A 21726-nucleotide genomic window follows, 5' to 3' on the forward strand; every position below is an offset into this window, starting at 1 on the left:
GTCATTTTATCCACAGGAGAATAGATGAATGAGAGAACAAAATGCTAACAGGGTAACAACGTCCCCAGAAAATATACTCTAAACAAATCAGAAGAGTCCTGAAACTGGGGAAAAGAAAGGGAAAGAAAAAGAAAAAGATAAAAACAGAACCAAAAAAATACTGAATATGATCATATATGATCAGGCTGGTACTTAGATCAGTGCCACACACTAGATTTTGGGAGTATTTTGGTCTGTTAGAAGAACGTGCCTACCAAAGTTTTAAAGAAAGAAAAAGTTATATATGTACAAAAATAAGGGTTGATACAATGAAGGGATGGAATATGACTGTAATGTTGAAAATTATTAAAAAATTTATAAAAGGAATTGATAAGAAGTTGGTTGAAAAAAGAAAGAAGATTAAAAAAAAGAAAAAAAAAGGGAGAGAATGTGATCAGGCAGGAGACTAGAACACAGTCATACACTAGAGAGATAGGGTATATTTTATTCTATTAGAAGAAACTGTATCTCAAAATTTTAAAGAGAGAACAACATATATGTATATATATATATGTCAAAAATAAGGGTAACTACTATGAAGGGATAGAATATGACTCTAAAAATAAAAAATAAAAATGTTTTTTAAAAAATTGATTGATAAGATGTTGGTTGAAAAAGTGAAAAAGAAATTTAAAAAAGAAAAAAAGAAAAAAAGAGTTAAAAAAATTAACTTTGAAAGACTAAAGAATCATGGTAAAAAAGTCATGGATTCTATGTGCAGTATTCCCCTAGCGCTGGAGTTCTGTAGTTCTCATTGATCAGTAAACTTGGTCTTGGCTGGCTGTTGTTGTTGATCTTCTTGGGGGAGGGGCCTGTTGCCGCGGTTCCCAAATGTCTTTGCCAGACGCGGAGTCAGAATTGCCCTGCCCTTGCTGGTCTGGGCTAAGTAATCTGCTCAGGTTTGCTCTCGTGAGCTTTTGTTCCCTGCAAGCTTTCCATCCAGCTTTGGCGGTCGAGAGTGAAAATGGCGGCCTCCCAATCTCCATCCTGGAGGAGCTGAGAACTTGGGGCCCTGCTCCTCAGTGAGCCCCCAGAGAAAAGCAGTCAATCACTCCCATCTCCCCGGTCTCCAGCCACACTCCGTGCTCACCCGTCCTGTGACCGAGCATTTCTATCTCTGGCACCTGACTAGGTGTGGAGTCTCCAAACCCAGCAGATCCCTGTGGTGCTCTCCCATGCTGCTCCTCCCAGGGGAGGAAGGGGAGTCTCCCCGGATCTGCCACTTTTTGGGTCCCTGCTAGAGGAGCAGTGGCCTGACTGTGCCACGGATCACAGTTTATGGCAACCCCAAGCTGACAGCCCGCCCCTTGGCTCCATCTCTGCAGCCAACATCCCTGCTCTGATACCTGGGAGCTCTGCTGCACTCAGGCACCCCTGGTCTTTCCGTGACCCTGAGGGTCCTGAGACCACACTGTCCCGCGAGGGTTCCACCCCCTGCTTAGCCACCTGAGCAGCGTCCCTCAGCGGAGTGGACTTCTATATGTTCCGATTTTGTCCTCTACAGCTCTATCACTTGCCAGAAGTGGCCAACAGAGATCCCCTCCCCCACTGTCTATCCTCCCGAATATGGCCTCAGATTCACTTCTCCGCACGTCCTACCTTCCAGAAAGTGGTTGCTTTTCTGTTTAGAGAGTTGTTGCTATTCTTTTCTTCGATCTCCTGTTAAGTTTGTACATGTTCAGAATGGTTTGATCCCTATCCAGCTGAATTCCTGAGACCAGACGAAATCCAGGTCTACTCCTCTGCCATCTTGCTCCACCCCTCTGCTAATAATTTCTAATAATTGTTTCTATTTCCTTGGTGTTAGTCGTGATCTCTCCCCTTTCATTCATAATTTTATTAATTTGGGTCCTTTCTCTTTTCTTTTGGATAAGTCTGGCTGGTGGTTTATTGATCTTATTAAGTCTTTCAAAGAATAAGCTTCTAGTTTCATTGATCTGATCTAGTGTGTTTCTGGTTTCTAATTCATTGATCTCTGCTCTAATTTTAATTATTTCTCTTCTAATGCATGGCTTAGGTGTCGTTTGTTGCTTTTTCTCTAGTTCTTTAAGGTGTAGAGTTAGTTGGTGAATTCGGGATTTTTCTATTTTTTCGAGTGAGGATTGGATGGCTATGTATTTCACCCTTAGGACCGCCTTTGCAGTATCCCATAGGTTTTGGACTGATGTGTTTCCCTTCTTATTGGTTTCCACGAATTGTTTAAGTTCTTTGATTTCCTGGTTGACCCAAATATTCTTGAGCAGAGCAGTCTTTAGCTTCCAAGTGTTTGAAGGTGTTCCAAATTTTTTCTTGTGATTAAGTTCCAGTTTTAAAGCATTATGGTATGAGAATATGCAAGGAATAATTTCAATTTTTTGGTATTGGTTGAGACCTAATTTGTGACCCAGTATGTGGTCTATTCTGGAGAAAGTTCCATGTGCGCTTCAAAAGAATGAGTATTCTGTTGTTTTAGGGTGGAATGTTCTATATATATATATATCTATGAGGTCCATCTCGTCAGTGTGTCATTCAAAGCTCTTGTTTCTTTGTTGATTTTCTGCTTAGATGATCTGTCTATTGCTGAGAGTGGAGTATTGAGGGCTCCTACAATTACTGTATTGTTATCAATATGACTCTTTATTTTGGTTAACAGTTGGCTTATGTAGATGGCTGCTCCCATATTGCAGGCATAGATATTTGCAATTGTTAGATCTTCTTGTTGGACAGACCCTTTAAGAATGATAGAGTTTTCTTTTGTGTCTCTAATTACAGTCTTTAGCTTAAAATCTAATTTGTCTGATATAAGAATTGCTACCCCAGCCTTCTTTTGAGGTCCACTGTCATGGAAGATGGATCTCCATCCCTTCATTTTCAGTCTGGATGTATCTTTAGGTTCAAAATGAGTCTCGTGTAGACAACATATGGATGGGTCCTGTCTTTTTATCCAATCTGCAACCCTGTGCCATTTTATGGGAGCATTTTGGCCAGTCCCACTGAGAATGATTATTAAAAGATATGATTTATTGTCATCATTTTGCCTGTGAAGACCTTGTTTTCATAGATTGTCCCTGTAAATTTCTGTTGTATATCACTCTTGGGGTCTTTCTCCTTTTATAAAAATCCCCTGAATATTTCTGGCAGGGCTGGCTTAGTGGTCACATATTCTCTCAGTTTCTGCTGGTCTTGGAAGCTCTGCATCTCTCCAACCATTCTAAATGACAGCCTTGCCGGATAAAGTATTCTTGGCTGCATGTTTTTCTTGTTTAGTACCCTGAATATGTCTTGCCAGGCCTTTCTGGTTTGCCAGGTGTCTGTAGATAGGTCTGATGTTATTCTGATGTTCCTCCCTCTGAACATAAGGAATCTCTTCCCCCTAACTGCCCTTAAGATGGTTTCCTTGGTTCTAAGATTTGCGAGTTTTACTATTACATGCCGGGGTGTTGGCCTGTTTTCCTTGATCTTGGGAGGGGTCCTCTCTGCCTCTAGGACACAAATGTTCATTTCATTTCCCAATTAGGGAAGTTCTCAGCTATGATTTGCTCAAATATATCTTCTAGTCCTCTCTCTCTCCACCCCCTCAGGGATTCCAATTATTCTGACATTGGAACGCTTCACGGTGTCTCTTATTTCTCTGATTCTATTTTCATGGATTCTGAGTTGTTTTTCCCTGGCCACCTCTTTTCCCTTTTTATCTATTAAATAGTCTTCCAGGTCACTAATTTGTTCTTCTGCCTCACTTACCCTAGCTGTTAGATTATCCAGATTAGATTGGGTCTCATTGATAGCATTTTTAAGTTCTGCCAATTCAGCTCTCATTTCTGCCCTTAGAGACTCTATGTTGCCTTTAATTGATTTCTCCATTCTAGCTATTGTCTTCGCAATTGCTAGCCTGAATTCCATCTCTGACATCTTGGTTATATCTGAATCCATTTGTAAATCTGTGGCATATGTCATAGTCTTTGTCTTTCCTATTTTGTGGGTTCCTCCTCCTAGTCCTTCTGTTGAGGGGTGGTTGAGCGAATGTACAGAGTCCAAATTATTGACCACAACCCAAGCAAGATGCACCTGTTTATAGGGACCTTAGGGTTGCTGGCCTCTTGTTTACCCAGCCTGCCTTCTGGGGGAGGGGCCTGCCACACTTTCACTCAGGCAACCCTAAGGCCCCTAGTGGGGATAGGCTCAGTGAAAACCTTTTTTTGGGGGGCTTTTGGTCTCTGGGGCCTTTCCCTGGTGGCTTTCTGCATCTCTTCCTAGAATCAGAGCAGAAGAGACCATTTCCAACCCTCTGCCTCAGAGCAGAGAGTTTGCAGTCTGCTCTTCAGTGAGCTCTCCAGGCCACACTCTCTGTTTCTGTCTGTGGTGCTATAAACTGCAGTGTCCTGGGTTGTGTGCCCTTCAGCAGGGCTCCCAGTCCTTGCCTCCAGGTTGGGGCATGTCTCTGCCCTTTGTGCTTCTAAAACCGCCAGCCACCCCCAGTTTGCATTCCCACTCTGGATTTCCATCTGGGGGTCTGCCTTAAAATCTTTTCCCTGTTGCTACTGGTCTGTGAGTCTGTGCCCAGTCCCCAGCGAGGGAGATTATTATTCACTGGTGATGTAGGATCCCGACGGCTCAGCTCCCTCTCCCTTCCATTTATCCTCTGATATCTGCCCATGGAATCATGGCTCCCCAATTCGTACCTTGAAACCAACCACCTGTGATATTCTGTTTGTAGAGATCCAGATATATCTTCTTACATCTCAGGCTGATTTTGTGCATGTTCAGAGTGGTCTGGTAGATATCCAGCTCAATTCCAGGCACCAGTTTGAATAAGGTCCCCTACTCCTCTGTCATCTTTTTTTATCATCCAAGGTTTTGTTTTAAGAAACTAGAGTTGCCATTTACTGAGATGATTGTAGGACGGATAAGTTTTGGAAAAGTATCTGAAGTACATTTTGGATATGATAAGTATGAGAATTCTATCAAACACTTGATTATCAAATAAGCAGTCACATAAATGAATATGGTGTTCATTGGAGAGGAATAAAGTAGAGATATAACTTGGGAGTAATCAATACATGAATGATATTTAAAGCTGCAAGAGGGGATGAAATAGCCAGGTGATTGAAGGTAGCTAGGGAAAAACAAGATTCACGAAAAGATTGGAGAGATGGGGAAGAATCTAAAAAACAAACAAGATGAAACAAACAAACAAAACTGAGAGAGTAAACACAATGGGAAGAATTAAACCAGAAGTCTGCAGTTTTCTGGAAGCCAAATGAAGAAAGTATATTTGGAGGAGATACTGATCAGCTACACAAAATACTGCCATTAGGTCAAGAAAAATGAAGACTAAAAAATAACTGGCATTCAGAAACATGAAGATGTTTCTTATCAAAAAACAAATGATGGTCTTCTCAAAAAACATTTTAATGGAATTTTATAGACACTAAAGACCAACATATGTTTAATGGTCATGAATTAGGTGATAACAGTCATAAATTAAGTGAGGAGTTTTCTTCAGCCTTGTTCAACTACACTGATGTAAGGCAGACAAAATGCAGTTGTTACAAATATATATTTTTAAAGATGCAGGCAGAGAAGAAGCTGTTTGATTCCACTTGCATGAAATGTTGAGAAACTGCAAATTAGGAGACAGAAAGTAGATTGATTGTTGCCTGGAGTGGTAGGTGGGAATAAGGATTAAATGTGAAATGGCATGAGGATCCTATGTAGGATATGGAATGTTCTACAACTGATTTATGGTTGATGGTTGCAATACGGCATACAGTTATTAAAAATTATTGAATTATACACTTGAGTGAGTTTTATGACATATGAATGTACCCATTAAAGTTGTTAAAAATAAATATATATGTAATTAATACAGTCATAAAATATGTCATTAGTTGAATTTCCCACCAATAACCACTTGATGTGACTAAGTTTGATTTTACATCAGGCATACTTAACATATAACTTGCAGTTCTTGGGTTGGATGGCTTTATACTCAATTGAAGATTTACAAATAAGTAACTTATTTCTTAATGTGAAAATAACAAGCTAGAAAATTAAAATGCAGCATTCTATTATTCAACATTCTACTCTTCCATTATTCAAGACTTAATTAATCCTAATTGAAAAACAAGTTGATTGAACAGTCTATATTATATTGCATTCTTTAATTTAAATTGTATACCAAAATATTTAAAAAGTAAAATCTAAGCTTTAATGGAAAATTATATCTTACTGTTTTCTAAGATGCAGAGTGTATGGCTTTTCATCAATTGTAATGATATAAATCACCTAAAATAAAGCAAATAAATAAAGATGACTCAGTAAATCAGAAATATATAAACTGAAGCAGTACTTTTCTCTCATGTAAACAAAAAGACTCACTTGGGGGGGGTTGGGTTTAAAATAGCAACATAAGAAAATCCTGAACTCCCTCCCATGGATACAACCAATATACAACTACATATGGAGGAATTTACTCTGAAAAAAACTGGAAAACTGGATGAACAGAGACTCACAGAAAAAGACAAAAAGGACAGCATTGAGAGGGATAGGAGAGGCAGAGATACTATCTTGCCAAAAACAAAACAAAACAAAACAAAAACAAAACAAACAAAAAACACTCCATCAGGGTGATACATAATTGGGAGGGAAGACAAAAACACAAAGATTTTCCAAAGGAGTCAGAGGTTTGTGCTATGCAATAGACCTCAAATGTTAGGCCCTACAGCAGAAGACATGAATAGACATTTCTGCAAAGAAGATTTCCAAATGGCCAACAGACACATGAAAAAGTGCTCAACATCGCTTGGCATCAGGGAAATCCAAATCAAAACCTCAATGAGATATCACCTCACACCAGTCAGAATGGCTAAAATTAACAAGTCAGGAAATGACAGATGTTGGCGAGGATGCAGAGAAAGGGGAACCCTCCTATACTGTAGGTGGGAATGCAAGCTGGGGCAGCCACTCTGGAAAACAGTATGGAGGTTCCTCAAAAAGTTGAAAATAGAGCTACCCTATACCCAGCAATTGCACTACTGGGTATTTACCCCAAAGATACAAATGTAGTGACCCAAAGGGGCACATGCACCCCAATCTTTATAGCAGCAATGTCCACAATAGCCAAACTATGGAAAGAGCCTAGATGTCCATCAACAGGTAAATGGATAAAGAAGAGATGGTATATATATAATGGAATATTATGTAGCCATCAAAAAAATGAAATCTTGCCATTTGCAACGACATGGATGGAACTAGAGGGTATTATGCTAAGCGAAATAAGTCAATCAGAGAAAGACAAGTATCATATGATCTCACTGATATGAGGAATTTGAGAAACAAGACAGAGGATCATAGGGGAAGGGAGGGAAAAATGAAACAAGATGAAACCAGAGAGGGAGACGAACCATAAGAGACTCTTAATCTCAGGAAACAAACCGAGGGTTGCTGGAGGGGAGGGGGGTGGGAGGGATGGGGTGGCTGGGTGACATTGGGGAAGGAAGTACTATGGTGAGTGCTGTGAATTGTGTAAGACTGATGAAACACAGACCTGTACCCCTGAAACAAATAATACATTATATGTTAATAAAAAAATGTTAGACCCTACATAAAAGAGTTGAGGCCCCAAATGCCAGGCTTTGAAAACCAATAGAGATTACATCCAGGAAAACCACAGAACTGTTGAGCATGGAGAACCCACTCTTAAAGGGATCACATGCAGAATCACTGACCCTGGGACCCAGAGCCAAAGCACCAATTTGAAAATCACCTAGACCATATGTGAAGGAGACCCATTTACTAAACTTAAAGCACCTGACAGAGAAGTGGTAAACTACTGGAACTGTCTCTGGGGACAGAGAAACTAGTGGGTGCCATATGTGCAACATCATTTACTTTGCTAATGTCAGGGCTGGTGGGCACCATTTTGGAGCTATCTCTCTAATCTGCTAGAGCCTTTGGGCACACCCAACTAAGAACCCTGTCCACACTATGGCAGCACAGCCATACTTTACAGCCAGGCCAGACACCAGCCCCACTCACCCCTGGGCCTCAGTGCAGCTGTGTGATGCACCTGGCTGGCATGGGTGCCAGCTCTGCCAACCCCTGTGCTGCAGATGGGTGTGCACATCTTCTACAGTGATACCCCTTGAGCATGTAACTCTAGTGGTGGGAGAAGACTGTGCTTTTAGGCTTCTTGTGACAACTACAAAAGGCTGATCCTTCAAGATTGGGAGAGGTAGTTGATTTTCCTAATACATAGAAACAAATACAGAAAATCAGGAAAGTGAAGAACCAGGAAAATATGTTCCAAATGAAAGACAAAACATCAGAAAGCCGTTAATGAAATGCAGATGAACAATCAACCTGATAAAGAGTTAAAATAGTCAAATAGATGTTCAACAAACTTGGAAGAATAGTGATGAACACTGTGAGATCCTCAACAAGGAGACAGTAAATATAAGAAGGTTCCAAACAAAAGTTAAGGAGCTAAAGAATACCATAACTGAAATGAAAAATATACTAGAGGGGTTCAATAGCACAATGAATGGAGCCAAAGACTGGATCATTGAGCTGGAAAACAAAGCAACAGAACTCACCCAGAGAGATCAAGGGAAAAAAAAAATTAAATGAAGATAACTAAGAAACCATTGGTACAACATCAAGTAGAATAATAGATTACAATGATCCCAGAAGGAGCAGAGAGACAGAGAAAAGGCCAGGGGCGCCTGGGTGGCTCAGTCGTTAAGCGTCTGCCTTCGGCTCAGGTCATGATTCCAGGTCCTGGGATTGAGCCCCACATCAGGCTCCCTGCTCAGCGGGAAGCCTGCTTCTCCCTCTCCCACTCCCACTGCTTGTACTCCCTCTCTTGCTGTGTTTCTCTCTGTCCAATAAATAAAAAAAAAAATCTTTAAAAAAAAGGGGGTCAGAAAACTTATTTGAAGAATTAGTGATTGAAAATTTCCCTAAAATGAGGAAGGAAACAGATATACAGGTCCAGGAAGCCTAGACAGTCCCAAATAAAATAAACCCAAACAGATCTACACCAAGATATATTACAATTAAACTGGTCAAAGTTAAAGATTATTAAAAGCAGCAAAAGAACACAACTTACTACATGCAAGGAGATCTCATAAATTTTTCACAGAAACTATGCAAGCCAGAAGAAATTAACATGACATATTCAAAGTGCTGAATGGAAAAACTTCCACCCAATAATTCTCTACCTGGCAAGGCTATTATTCTGAATTGAATAAGAGATTAAGTTTTCCAGTTAGGCAAAACCTAAAGGAGTTCATCACCACTACACTGGCCTTAAAAGAAATGTTAAAAGGTCTTCTCTAAACTGAAAAGAAATCGCACCAATTAATAACAGGAAAATACAAAATTAAAAAGGCTCACTGGAAAAGGTAAACACATAGTAAAGGTAGTAGGTCAATCATTTATAAAGCCAGTATGATGGTTAAAAGACAAAAACAATAAAATTAGCTAAAACTAAAGAATTAGTTAGAGGGAACATGAAATAAAAGATGCAACATGTGATGTAAGAAATAAAACATGAGAGGAGGAGAAAAATGTACAGTTTTGGAATGTTCAAATTTAAGTTGCTGTCAACTCAAAACATAAAATAGGAAATTATATGTAAACCTCACAATAATCACAAATACATACAAAAAATAAATACACAAAAGAAAAATGAGAAAGAAATCTAAACATAGCACTAACAAAAGACATCAAACCACAGGGGAAGAGAGAAAGAGAAGAAAGGAACAGAGAAGAACTACAAAAACAACCAGAAAACAATTAGCAAAATGGCAATAACTACATGCCTATCAAAAATTACTTTAAATGTAAATGAACTCTACAATCAAAAGATATAAGATGGCTGAATGGATTAAAAAAACAAGACCTATCTGTGTTCTACCCACATGAGATTAATTTCAGAAGAAAGGACACTCACAAGCTGAAATTGAAGGGATGGAAAAAGATATTCTATGAATGGAAATAAACAAAAAGCTGGCATAGCTATATTCATAACCAACAAAATAGACTTTAAAACAAAGACTGTAATAATAGGTGAAGATATTACATAATGATAAAGAGGTCAATTTAATAATAAGATATAACATTTATAAATACATATGCACCCAACATAGGAGCACCAAGATACATAAAGCAAATATCAATGTATCTAAACAGAGAAATTAAAAGCTAAATAGGGGCGCTTGGGTGGCTCAGTCAGTTGAGCATTGGACTCTTGATTTCAGCTCAGGTCATGATCTCAGGGTCTTGAGATTGAGCCCTGTGTCAGGCTCCATGTCTGCTTGAGCCTGCTTGAGATTCTCTCTCTCTCTCCCCCTCTCCCCACTCCTGTGCACTCTATCTCTCTCTCTCTAAAACAAACAAACAAACAAACAAAACAAAACAAAACAAAAAACCCAGCTATATAAAATAGTAGGAGATTTAACCCCAACTTATCTCAATGGATAGATCAACTAGATAGAAAATCAATAAGGAAATATCGGTCTTAAAAAACATTAAACCAGATGGACTTAATAGTTTTACAGAGCATTCCATCCAAAAGCAAAAGAATATGCATTCTTCTCAGATGCACATAAAACATTCTCCAGGACAGATCACATGTTAGACACAAAACAAGACTCAAAAATCAAGAACACTGAAATCATATCAAGTGTCTTCTCCAAACACAATGGTATAAAAGTAGAAATCAATTTCAAGAAGAAAACTAGAAAGAACACAAATAGGTAGAGATTAAAAAACATGCTAGTGAGCACTCAAAGAAATTAAAGAAAAAATATCTAGAGATAAATGAATACAGAAATACAACTTATCAAAATCCTTGGGATGCAGCAAAAGTGGTTCTAAAAGAGATCATAGCCATACAATACCTGTATTGTACCTGTACCTAAAGGAGCTAGAAAACAACCAAACAAGACCCTAGGTCAATAGAATAAAGAAAATGATAAAGATCAGAGGATAAATAAATGAAAAGAGACAAAAGTTAGAAAAGATCAATGAAACTAAGAGTTGGTTCTTTGAAAAGATAAAACAAAATGACAAACTTTTAGCTAGACTAACAACAACAATAGAAAATCAAAACCAAAACCAAACCAAACCAAACAAACAAAACAAAAGAGAAGACACTGATAAAATCAGAAATGAAAGAGAAGTTAAAACTGACAGCACAGAAATCTAAAAGATCATAAGAGACTATTATGAACAATTACACACCAACAAATTGGACAACCTAGAAGAAATGTATAAGTTCTTGGAAACATACAATTTTCTAAAATTGAATCATGAAGAAACAGAAAATTTTATTATTAGTAAGGAAATTGAATCTGCAATCAAAAACCTCCCAACAAACAAAAGTCCAGAATCATATGCCTGTGAATGCATTCAAAAGAAAAAAAAGACTTAATGTGTATTCTTAAATTAAGAGGAGGAAACACTTCCAAATACATTTTGTGAGGCCAGCATTACCATAATACCAAAACCAAACAAGGACACCATGAAAAAATAAAGTTATAGGCCAATATCTTTGGTTAGCATAGATGCAAAAATCCTCAAAAATTATTAGCAAACCAAATTCAACAATACATTGAAATGATCATACACCACAACCAAGTGGGATTTATTCCAGGGATATGAGAATGGTTCAACATTTGCAATCAATCAAGGTAATACACTATATATATCCTTCAATGAAATGAAGGATAAAAATCATATGATCATCTTCATAGATGCAGAAAAAGTATTCAATAAAATCCAACTCCAATTATGATAAAAACTTTCAGAAAATTGTTTCTAGAAGAAATGTACCTCACCATAAGGAAGGCCATATATGTCTAACCCACAGCCAACACCTCAATGGGGAAAACCTGAAAGCTTTTCCTTGAAGTTCAAGAACAAGACAAGGATGCCCACTCTCACCACTTTTATTCTACATAGTATTGGAAGTCCTAGCCACAGCAATAACTCAACAAAAAGAAAAGGCATCCAAAGTGGGAAAGAAGAAATAAAACCATCACCCTTTGCGGATGGCATATCATATAATCAAAGACTCCACCAAAAAAACTCTTAGAATGAATAAATTAAGTGAAGTTGCAGAATATAAAGTTATTTAGCAAAATCTGTTACATTTCTATGGACTAATAACAAATTATCAGAAAGATGAATTAAAAAAACAATAACATTTACAATTGCATCAAAAAGAATAAAATATCTAGAAACAAATTTTACCAAGGAGGTAAAATATCTGTACAGAGAGCTATAATATATTGATAAAAGAAATTGAGGGATGCCTGAGTGTCTCGGGTGGTTAAGCCTATGCCTTCGGTTCAGGTCATGCTCCCAGGCTCCTGGCATTGAGTCCTGTGTCGGGCTCCTTCCTCATCGGGGAGTCTGCTTCTCCCTCTGCTTGCCACTCCCTCTGCTTGTGCTCTCTCTTTCTCTCTCCCCCCATGACGAATAAATAAATAAAATTTGTATGACCCACAAAAGATCCCTAATAGCCAAAGCAATCTTGAGAAAGAAGAGCAAAGCTAAAGGCATTACTCTCCTTGATTTCAAACTATATTTTAAAGCTATGGCAATCAAAACAATAAGGCACTGGCACAAAAACAGACACAGATCAGTGGAAGAGAACTCAGATCCCAGAAATAAACCCACATACATATGGACAATTAATTTATGGCAAAGATCCAAGAACATAATGGAGAAAGGACTGTCCCTTCAATAAATAATGTTGGGAAAACTGGTTAGCCAAATGCAAAAGAATTAAACTAGACCACTATCTTACACCATACAGAAAAATTAACTCAAAGTGGGTTAAAGACCTGAATGTAAGACCTGAAACCATAAAATTCCTTGAAGAAAACATAGACAGTAAGCTCTTTGACATTGGTCTTAGCAATGCTTTTGTGGATCAGACTCCAAAGGCAAGGGAAACAGAAGCAAACATAAACAAATGGGATTATATGATACTAAAAAGCTTTTGCACAGCAAAGGAAACCATTATTAAAATGGAAAGTCAGCCTACTGAATGGGAGAAGATATTTGCAAATCATACATCTGATAAGGGGTTAATATACAAAATATACAAAGAGCTTACACATCAGCAGCAACAACAAAATCTGATTTTTTAAAATGGGCAGAGGATCTAAACAGACTATTTTCCAAGAAAGGCATACAGATGGCCAACAGGCATATGTAAAGATGTTCAACATTACTAATTATCAGGGAAATGCAAATCAAAACCACAATGCGATATTATCTTACACCAATTAGGTGGGTCATTATAAAAAAGACCAGAAATAGCAAGTGTTGACGAGGATGTGGAAAACAGGGAACACCTGTACACTGTTGGTGGAAATGTAAATTGATGCAGCCACTATGTAAAATAGTATGGAGAGTCCTCAAAAAAATAAGGATAGAATTACCATACGATCCTGCTCTTCCATTGTTGGTTATTTATCCAAAGATAATGCTTATTCAAAAAAATGCTTATTCAAAAAGATATAAAAAAAAGATATGCACCTCTATGTTCACTGCAGCATTATTTACAATAGCCAAGAAATGGAAACAACATAAATGTTCATCATAGATGAATGAATAAAGATGTTATATATATGTGCATATGTGTGTGTATATATATATATATATATGCACACACACAATGGAATATTACTCAGCCACAAAAAGAATGAAACCTTGCCATTTATGACAATGTAAATGAACATTGAAGGTTTTATGCTAAATGGAATAAGTCAGATGGAGAAGACAAATAGTGTATAATTTCACTTATATGTGGTACCTAAAAAGAACAAAGCAAATGAACAGAACAAAACAAAACAAAAATAAACTCATAGATACAGAGAACAGATTGGTGGTTACCAGAGGTAAAGAGGGTCAGGAGTGGGCAAAATAGGTAAAGGGGATAATTTGTATGGTGATGGATGGTAACTAGACTTTAAGTGATGATCACTTTGTAGTGCATACAGATGTTAAATTATAATAGTGTATACCTGAAAGGTATATAATGTTATATGCTAATTTTACCTCAATTAAAAAAAAGACACAATCCATTTTAAAAATTAGTGTACCCTTCAGAATTTATTATTCTAAATAGTAAGAATTTATTATTCTAGTAGATTTAGGATTACCATGATGAATTTAATGTGTAGGGTTGGCAAAATATAGACTACATTTTGAAAAAAAATTAGCATTATTAATACTATATATTAATTGTTTCTATTTAGAAAAATATAAACTTTACTATAAACTTATAAAAAATATAAGCTCTAATACAACAAGAACTGAGTTTTAACAGTGCTCATCATTCTAATGTGGTGGCATTCAGAAATAGGAGAGGACTTAGTGTATGTTTACAGAGTCAGTGGACTATCTCCACAAGGGCAGACAAACATATAGTCTAACAAATGCACAATTTCTTTCCAAAACAAACCAATTTCAAGAAAGACCTCTGGTTTTAAGCTGGAACAGAATCTGTGAGTTTGGGAGAGGCCAGTGATGCTTATGACTGGAAACACCTAGGAAATACGAGAAGCACACAGATTCAAAAGACCAGAACTGAGGCAAATCTTATCCCTGTCGTTCCTCTAAAACTGTTGCAATGTACTATAGCAGAACCAATGCATTATCTCAGACCAAATGCAAAACCAAGCCTGACAGAATCTCAACTGCAATGACAAGTACACAATAAAAAACAATTTAACTTCTGAGGAATGTCTACATCAAGAAGGAAAGGTATCAAATTCAATAAATGAAATAAATTACTCCCAAGAAAAGTGTAAAGTATGTAAGACAGGACCTGAAAAAAATAAGTACATTTAAGATCCTTAGAGAAGTAATAGTATGTATTATACCTCAGAATTAGAGATTAGATGTAATTGGAATACTATTCTAAAAGTTTCTAACAATTAATGGGCATTTATCTTATACCTAGCACTGTCCTAAACACTTCACATGTTTTTAAAAAATATATATTTTTACTCTAACAACTATAATTTTCAATTTGAGAAAAAGAGATTAACTCTCCCAAGGTAACACATTTAATGAATATTAGAGCTTGACAAAGAGACCATATACTTTATGACTATACTACAGTGTTAACATGTGAAGAAGAGCAGGCAGTTCTTATTGAAGGAAGAAAAGACAATTATGGAAATGATCCAATTATAGATCATATAAATGAAAATATAATTGTTGATTTTTAAGTAAATTATTATGAGTAGGACATTGGGTATACCTGAAGCATGAATTTGTGAGGTTGAACATCAAAGCTAAGAAAGTTTCTGAGATTAAATACAAAGTAATTTTATAAAGTGGAAGATTTGCAAGAATAAATAAGAGAGACGCTCTTTCCAAAACTTCAAACATTAGCTAATGAGAATGTATGTAGGCAAAAATAATACACAAAGAAGCAAGAGTTAAGAAATATTACTTCAAAATTGCTGAGAAATGGAGATTTAAGTATGCTTATTTCATTTACTCACTATGGGTCAGACGTGTGTGTGCCACACACACACACATACAAAACCTAACAAAAAGTGAAGGACCTTGTATAGTCAATCATCAGAATTCTAAGGAAGAACAAAGTTGAAGTCATCATATTGCCCACTTTCAAGATTTTCGACAAACTTACCATAAACAAGACAGCATGGTATTGGCCAGAGAGAGAGAGAGTGAGAGCGTGCTTAGAAATAGACCCACAAAAAATATAATCAACTGATTTTTTTAAAGTGCAAAGGTATTTCAGTGGAGAAATGATAGTCATTTCAACTAGTGGTGCTGGGAAAATTGGATGCCCATATCAAATTGATGAAACTCAATCCAGACCTCACACCTTACATGAACATTAACTAAAAAAAAAAGGTATTATAGACTTACTATAATACTTCTCTAATAAATCATAGGAGGAAACCTAGATGAACTTAGTGTTGGTAAATTTTTAGATATGACAGAAAAATCATGATCCATAAAAGAAAAATAACAATAAGTTGGATTTTATTTAATATAAAATATCTTGTTAGCATTGTTAAAACAATGTTAAGACAATTAAAAAAAACAAGCTATAGACTGGAAAAAATGTAAATCACTTATTTGATTAAAACAAATGTGTGCAGAATATACAAAGAACATGTAAAATGCAACAATAAGGAAACCAACAATCCAATTCAAAAATGTGTAAAAGATCTGAACAGACATCTTACCAAAGAAGATGAATAGATGGAAAATAAGAATATGAGAATATATTCAACATTATTCATTATTAGGGAAATGCAAATTAAAACCTCAAGGAAATACTACTACACAAAAATCGGAAAGGCTAAAAGCCAGAACCTTGCAATGCCAAATACTGGTGAGGATGTGGAACAATAGGAACTCCTATTCATTGCTGGTGGAAATGCAAAACATATAGCTACCTTGGGAGATAATTTGGAAGTTTCTTATAAAATTAAACATAATCTTAACATACAATTCAGCAATTATTATCCTGGGTATTCATTCAACTGATTTGAAAACTTATGTCTACTAAAACCTGCATATGAATGTTATTAACAGCTTTATTCATAATTGCCACAACCTGAAATAACCAAAATGTCCTTCCATAGGGAAACAGATAGACAAGTTATAATACATCTATACAATTCAACAATATTAACAATAAAAAGCATGAATTATCAAAACATGAAACCAATATGGATAAATTTTAAATGTATATTGCTAAATGAAAGAAAACAGTCTGAAAAGGTGATATTCTGTATGATTCCAATTATATGACATTCTAGAAAATACATCATTCTAGAGACTAAACAACAGATCAGTTGCCAGGGGCTGGTTTTGGAAAGGGTAATAAAACTGAAGCAAAGAGGATAGATATTTAAGGGAAATTAAACTGTTTTGTATAACTCTGTACTACTGGATACATGAAACTAAATATATGTCAAAACCCATAGACATATACAGAACAGTGAACTTTAATGTATGCAAATTTAAAAATAATTTAGAAGGGCAGGAGATTCCATGGTGAAAGGCAGACTATGACAAAAGAATTTAACTTTATTATAAATGTATGATAAAACATCACTGAAAAAGGTAAGAGACAAAATGTTCTGACATAAATGACTTCGGAAATAAGGGGAGAACTGTAAGACTAAAGACAAAGTCTATATAGTACTATTCTAGTTGGTAGTCTTTCCCATCAGGGTATGGGTTACAAATTCTGAAACAATTGTACAACTCTACTGGAATTTAAAAACAATAATACATGGATAATGGAGAATGGGAGCCAGATTTCTCACTGTTAGTCATGAGAAACCTTCTGTCAACACACAGAGAAAAGTGACAGAAAAGAATTCTAAAACGGTAAATGTACTAAAGTACTTTCTTCAAGTAATAATGCAGTTGAGTTTACCACTTATGGTAATGCTATGAATGAATCATGGAAGGATGAACTTCAGCAAGAAGAAAAGTGAACTGAAAAGGAAGGACAGCATGCAGGAAGCAGTGATAATCAATGACATCAATTCCATCCCTGCCATAGTAGAAAGATTAGGACTGAATATGCTCTTCAGCTGCGAACAACTAAAAAACTAGACATGATGAATAAAACAAATGCTTTGATACTCTAGACAAAAGGTAGTACAAGATTATGATCACCAAGAGAAGGTATAAAACTGAGGTGGGCACTACAGTTGTCCTGGCTTCCTGTCTCAATGAACTTTCTAGACTGTACTGAGGAAGGAGAATTCCCCTGATTCCATTAATGAATACTAAATCACATATATAGAGAGTAGAATTTCATGAGGCTGGGTGTATTAGTTTTCTTTTGCTGCATAACAAATTATCACAAACTGAATTTTAAAATACACCATTTATAATCTTGTAGTTTCTATGGGTCAGGAGTCTATGCATGACATAGTTGGGTTTTCAACATGTCAGCTGGTCTGTATTCTCATCTGAAGAAGAATCTATTTCTACTTCTAATTCATTAAGTTTGTTGGTAAAATTCATTTCCTTGCAGCTATAGAACTAAGAGATTTAGTTTTTTGCTATTGGCAAGAGGGTCTTTTCATTTACAAGAGGCCACTTCCAGTTACCTGCCTCTTGGCCAACTCCATGGACAGTACAAATATGGCAGGTTGCTTTTTTTTTTAAGTGGGTACAATCCAAATTTTATTAAGACAAAGGCGGATTCAGAGTAATTAAAAGCTTGTCCAATATCCAGAATTTTATGACTCTAAATATTAGCGAAGCTTGAATTCTTAACAGCTCTGCCTCAGAGTTATTGCATTACAAATCCTTGGTGGTAATGAAACACCAGCTAAAAAGAGGATTACTAAGTCTCATTTAAAAATCAGCCTTCTGGTACTGGAACAAAAACAGACACATAGATCAATGGAACAGAATAGAGATCCCAGAAATAGACCCTCAACTCTATGGTCAACTCATCTTTGACAAAGCAGGAAAGAATGTCCAATGGAAAAAAAACAGTCTCTTCAACAAATGATGTTGGGAGAATTGGACAGCCACATGCAGAAGAATGAAACTGGACCACTTTCTTACACCACACACAAAAACAGACTCAAAATGGTTGGAAGACCTCAGTGTGAGACAGGAGTCCATCAATATCCTAAAGGAGAACACAGGCAGCAACCTCTTCAACCTCAGCTGCAGCAACTTCTTCCTAGAAACATCGCCAAAGGCAAGGGAAGCAAGGGCAAAAATGAACTATTGGGACTTCATCAAGATAAGAAGCTTTTGCACAGCAAAAGAAACAGTCAACAAAACCCAAAGACAACCGACAGAATGGGAGAAGATATTTGCAAATGACATCTCAGATAAAGGGCTAGTATCCAAAATCTATAAAGAACTCATCAAACTCAACACCCAAAGAACAAATGATTCAATCAAAAAATGGGCAGAAGACATGAACAGAGAGATTTTTCCAAAGAAGACATCCAAATGACCAACAGACACATGAAAAAGTGCTCAGCATCGTTCGGCATCAGGGAAATCCAAATCAAAACCTCAATGAGATATCACCTCACACCAGTCAGAACGGCTAAAATTAACAAGTCAGGAAAGGACAGATGTTGGCAAGGATGCAGAGAAAGGGGAACCCTCTTACACTGTTGGTGGGAATGCAAGCTGGTGCAGCCAGTCTGGAAAACAGTATGGACGTTCCTCAAAAAGTTGAAAATAGAGCTACCATATGATCCAGCAATTGCACTACTGGATATTTACCACAAAGAAACAAATGTAGGGATCCAAAGGGGTACGTGCACCCTGATGTTTATAGCAGCAATGTCCACAATAGCCAAACTGTGGAAAGAGCCAAGATGTCCATCGACAGATGAATGGATAAAGAAGAGGTGGTATATATATACAATGGAATATTATGAAGCCATCAAAAGGAATGAGATCTTGCCATTTGCAACGACGTGGATGGAACTGGAGGGTATTGTGCTGAGAGAAATAAGTCAATCAGAGAAAGACATGTATCATATAACCTCACTGATATGAGGAATTCTTAATCTCAGGAAACAAACTGAGGGTTGCTGAAGTGGTGGGGGGTGGGAGGGATGGGGTGGCTGGGTGATAGACATTGGGGAGGGTATGTGCTATGGTGAGCACTGTGAATTGTACAAGACTGTTGAATCACAGACCTGTACCTCTGAAACAAATAATACATTATATGTTAAAAAAAAAAAAAGGAAGATGATAGCAGGAGGGGAAGAATGAAGGGCAGGAAATCGGAGGGGGAGACAAACCATGAGAGACTATGGACTCTGAAAAACAAACTGAGGGTTCTAGAGGGGAGGGGGGAGGGGGATGGGTTAGCCTGGTGACAGGTATTAAGGAGGGCATGTTCTGCATGGAGCACTGGGTGTTATATGCAAACAATGAATCATGGAATGCTACATCAAAAACTAAAGATGTAATGTATGGTGATTGACATAACATAATATAAAAAAAAAAAAAACTAAATAAAAACCCCAGCCTTCCCATGGAGAACCAATCTGATTTTAATATAATGTATAGCCCCTCTTAGAACATTAATACTACTGGAAACGGTGAGTGGCTTGGGATTTGCTACTAAGAAACCCCAAAGAAGATAAACAAATGTCAGGAAGCATGTTTTAACAATGTTCGATGTTGAGAGACTCCCTATTGCCCAAGTCTAGGAACACCTTGCTGATTTGGACAAGAAAAGGACAATACATCAGCACTAGGGATTCTAGCATAGTTTATCTGTGAGGCACATTCAAACAGAGAAAGACATGTATCATATGATCTCACTGATATGAGGAATTCTTAATCTCAGGAAACAAACTGAGGGTTGCTGGAGTGGGGGGTGGGGTGGGAAGGATGGGGTGACTGGGTGATAGACACTGGGGAGGGTATGTGCTCTGGTAAGCGCTGTGAATTGTGCAGGACTGTTGAATCTCAGGTCTGTACCTCTGAAACAAATAATGCAATATATGTTAAGAAAAAAAAAAAAAGAAGAAGAAGAAGGTAGCGGGAGGGGAAGAATGAAGCGGGGGAAATCGGAGGGGTAGACGGACCCTGAGAGACGATGGACTCTGAAAAACAAACTGAGGGTTCTAGAGGGGAGTGGGGTGGGAGGATGGGTTAGCCTGGTGGTGGGTATTGAGGAGGGCACATTCTGCATGGAGCACTGGGTGTTATGCACGGACAATGAATCATGGAACACTTCATCTAAAACTAATGATGTAATGTATGGGGATTAACATAAGAATAAAAAAAAAAATTTGCCACCCACCAACTAAATTGAGGGGAATGCCAAAGGCTCCTGTGCCCCAGCCCCCAACAGTGATTATCTGAAAGAAGCCTGTCATCTCTATCCTCTCAGGAGAGAAATGACACATGTCACTTATGTACCTCACCTAAGCCAAAGCCAAGTCCCCCATATCCCTAAGGAATACATAGGACTTGATAGAATGGACCAGATGAAAACACATCATGCTCTCTATAATTAACAAAACCAAGCTGCTAAACTAGCTGTTCTAGGAGATGTCCTTAAGTATAAATTACACACCACTCTACATTCAAGGAAATAACACCCTTCACCCTTCTCTGTCCACTAGCCTCTTCCCTTCCCCATGAGAAACAACATCCTCTTCCTAAAGGTACAAGTCTTACAGAATAAAAACTGAGAAATCACACTTTCTTTGACTATTCAGACACAATCAGAATATAATAAATAGTCTCATAGGGGATTAACAAAGGTACCATTTTCCAAAATGAACGAAAGGATTTTTTTTTTTTTTAGTAAATACTTTAGCTTTTATTTTCCTCTATAGCATGACTTTATTTTTTACACAAGACAGAAATGGATACCTAGAATTTGGGCCTTATCTCTTAAAACTGACCACAACAAACATTTTAGCATTGTCATGTCTGAAAATCAAATTGGAAAGAAAAAAAAAAATGTAATCCAAGGTGAAACCCTCAGATGTTTCCTGGAGTCCGTAGTCTCTCATGGTTCATCTACCCATCTGATTCCCCCCCACCCTTTTAGTTTTCCCTTCCTTCTCCTAATGTCCTCTGTGCTATTCTTTATGTTCCACATATGAGTGAAACCATATGATAATTGACTTTCTATGCTTGACTTATTTCACTTAGCATAATACCCTACAGTTC

At 37.1% G+C, this 21726-nt stretch overlaps 1 protein-coding gene across 1 annotated transcript in view; it reads right to left on the reverse strand.

Annotated features, from left to right (window-relative positions):
* LOC110573137 (disintegrin and metalloproteinase domain-containing protein 18-like) overlaps positions 1-21726 on the reverse strand; it is a 214409-nt gene that overhangs the window by 189264 nt on the left and 3419 nt on the right. Inside the window, exon 3 of the mRNA XM_021681558.1 lies at positions 6248-6303. Coding sequence (XP_021537233.1) covers positions 6248-6303 — 56 coding nt within the window. The remainder of the gene's footprint in view (positions 1-6247; positions 6304-21726) is intronic.

Source organism: Neomonachus schauinslandi, chromosome 2 (genome assembly GCF_002201575.2).
Source record: "Neomonachus schauinslandi chromosome 2, ASM220157v2, whole genome shotgun sequence".
NCBI lineage: Eukaryota > Metazoa > Chordata > Mammalia > Carnivora > Phocidae > Neomonachus > Neomonachus schauinslandi.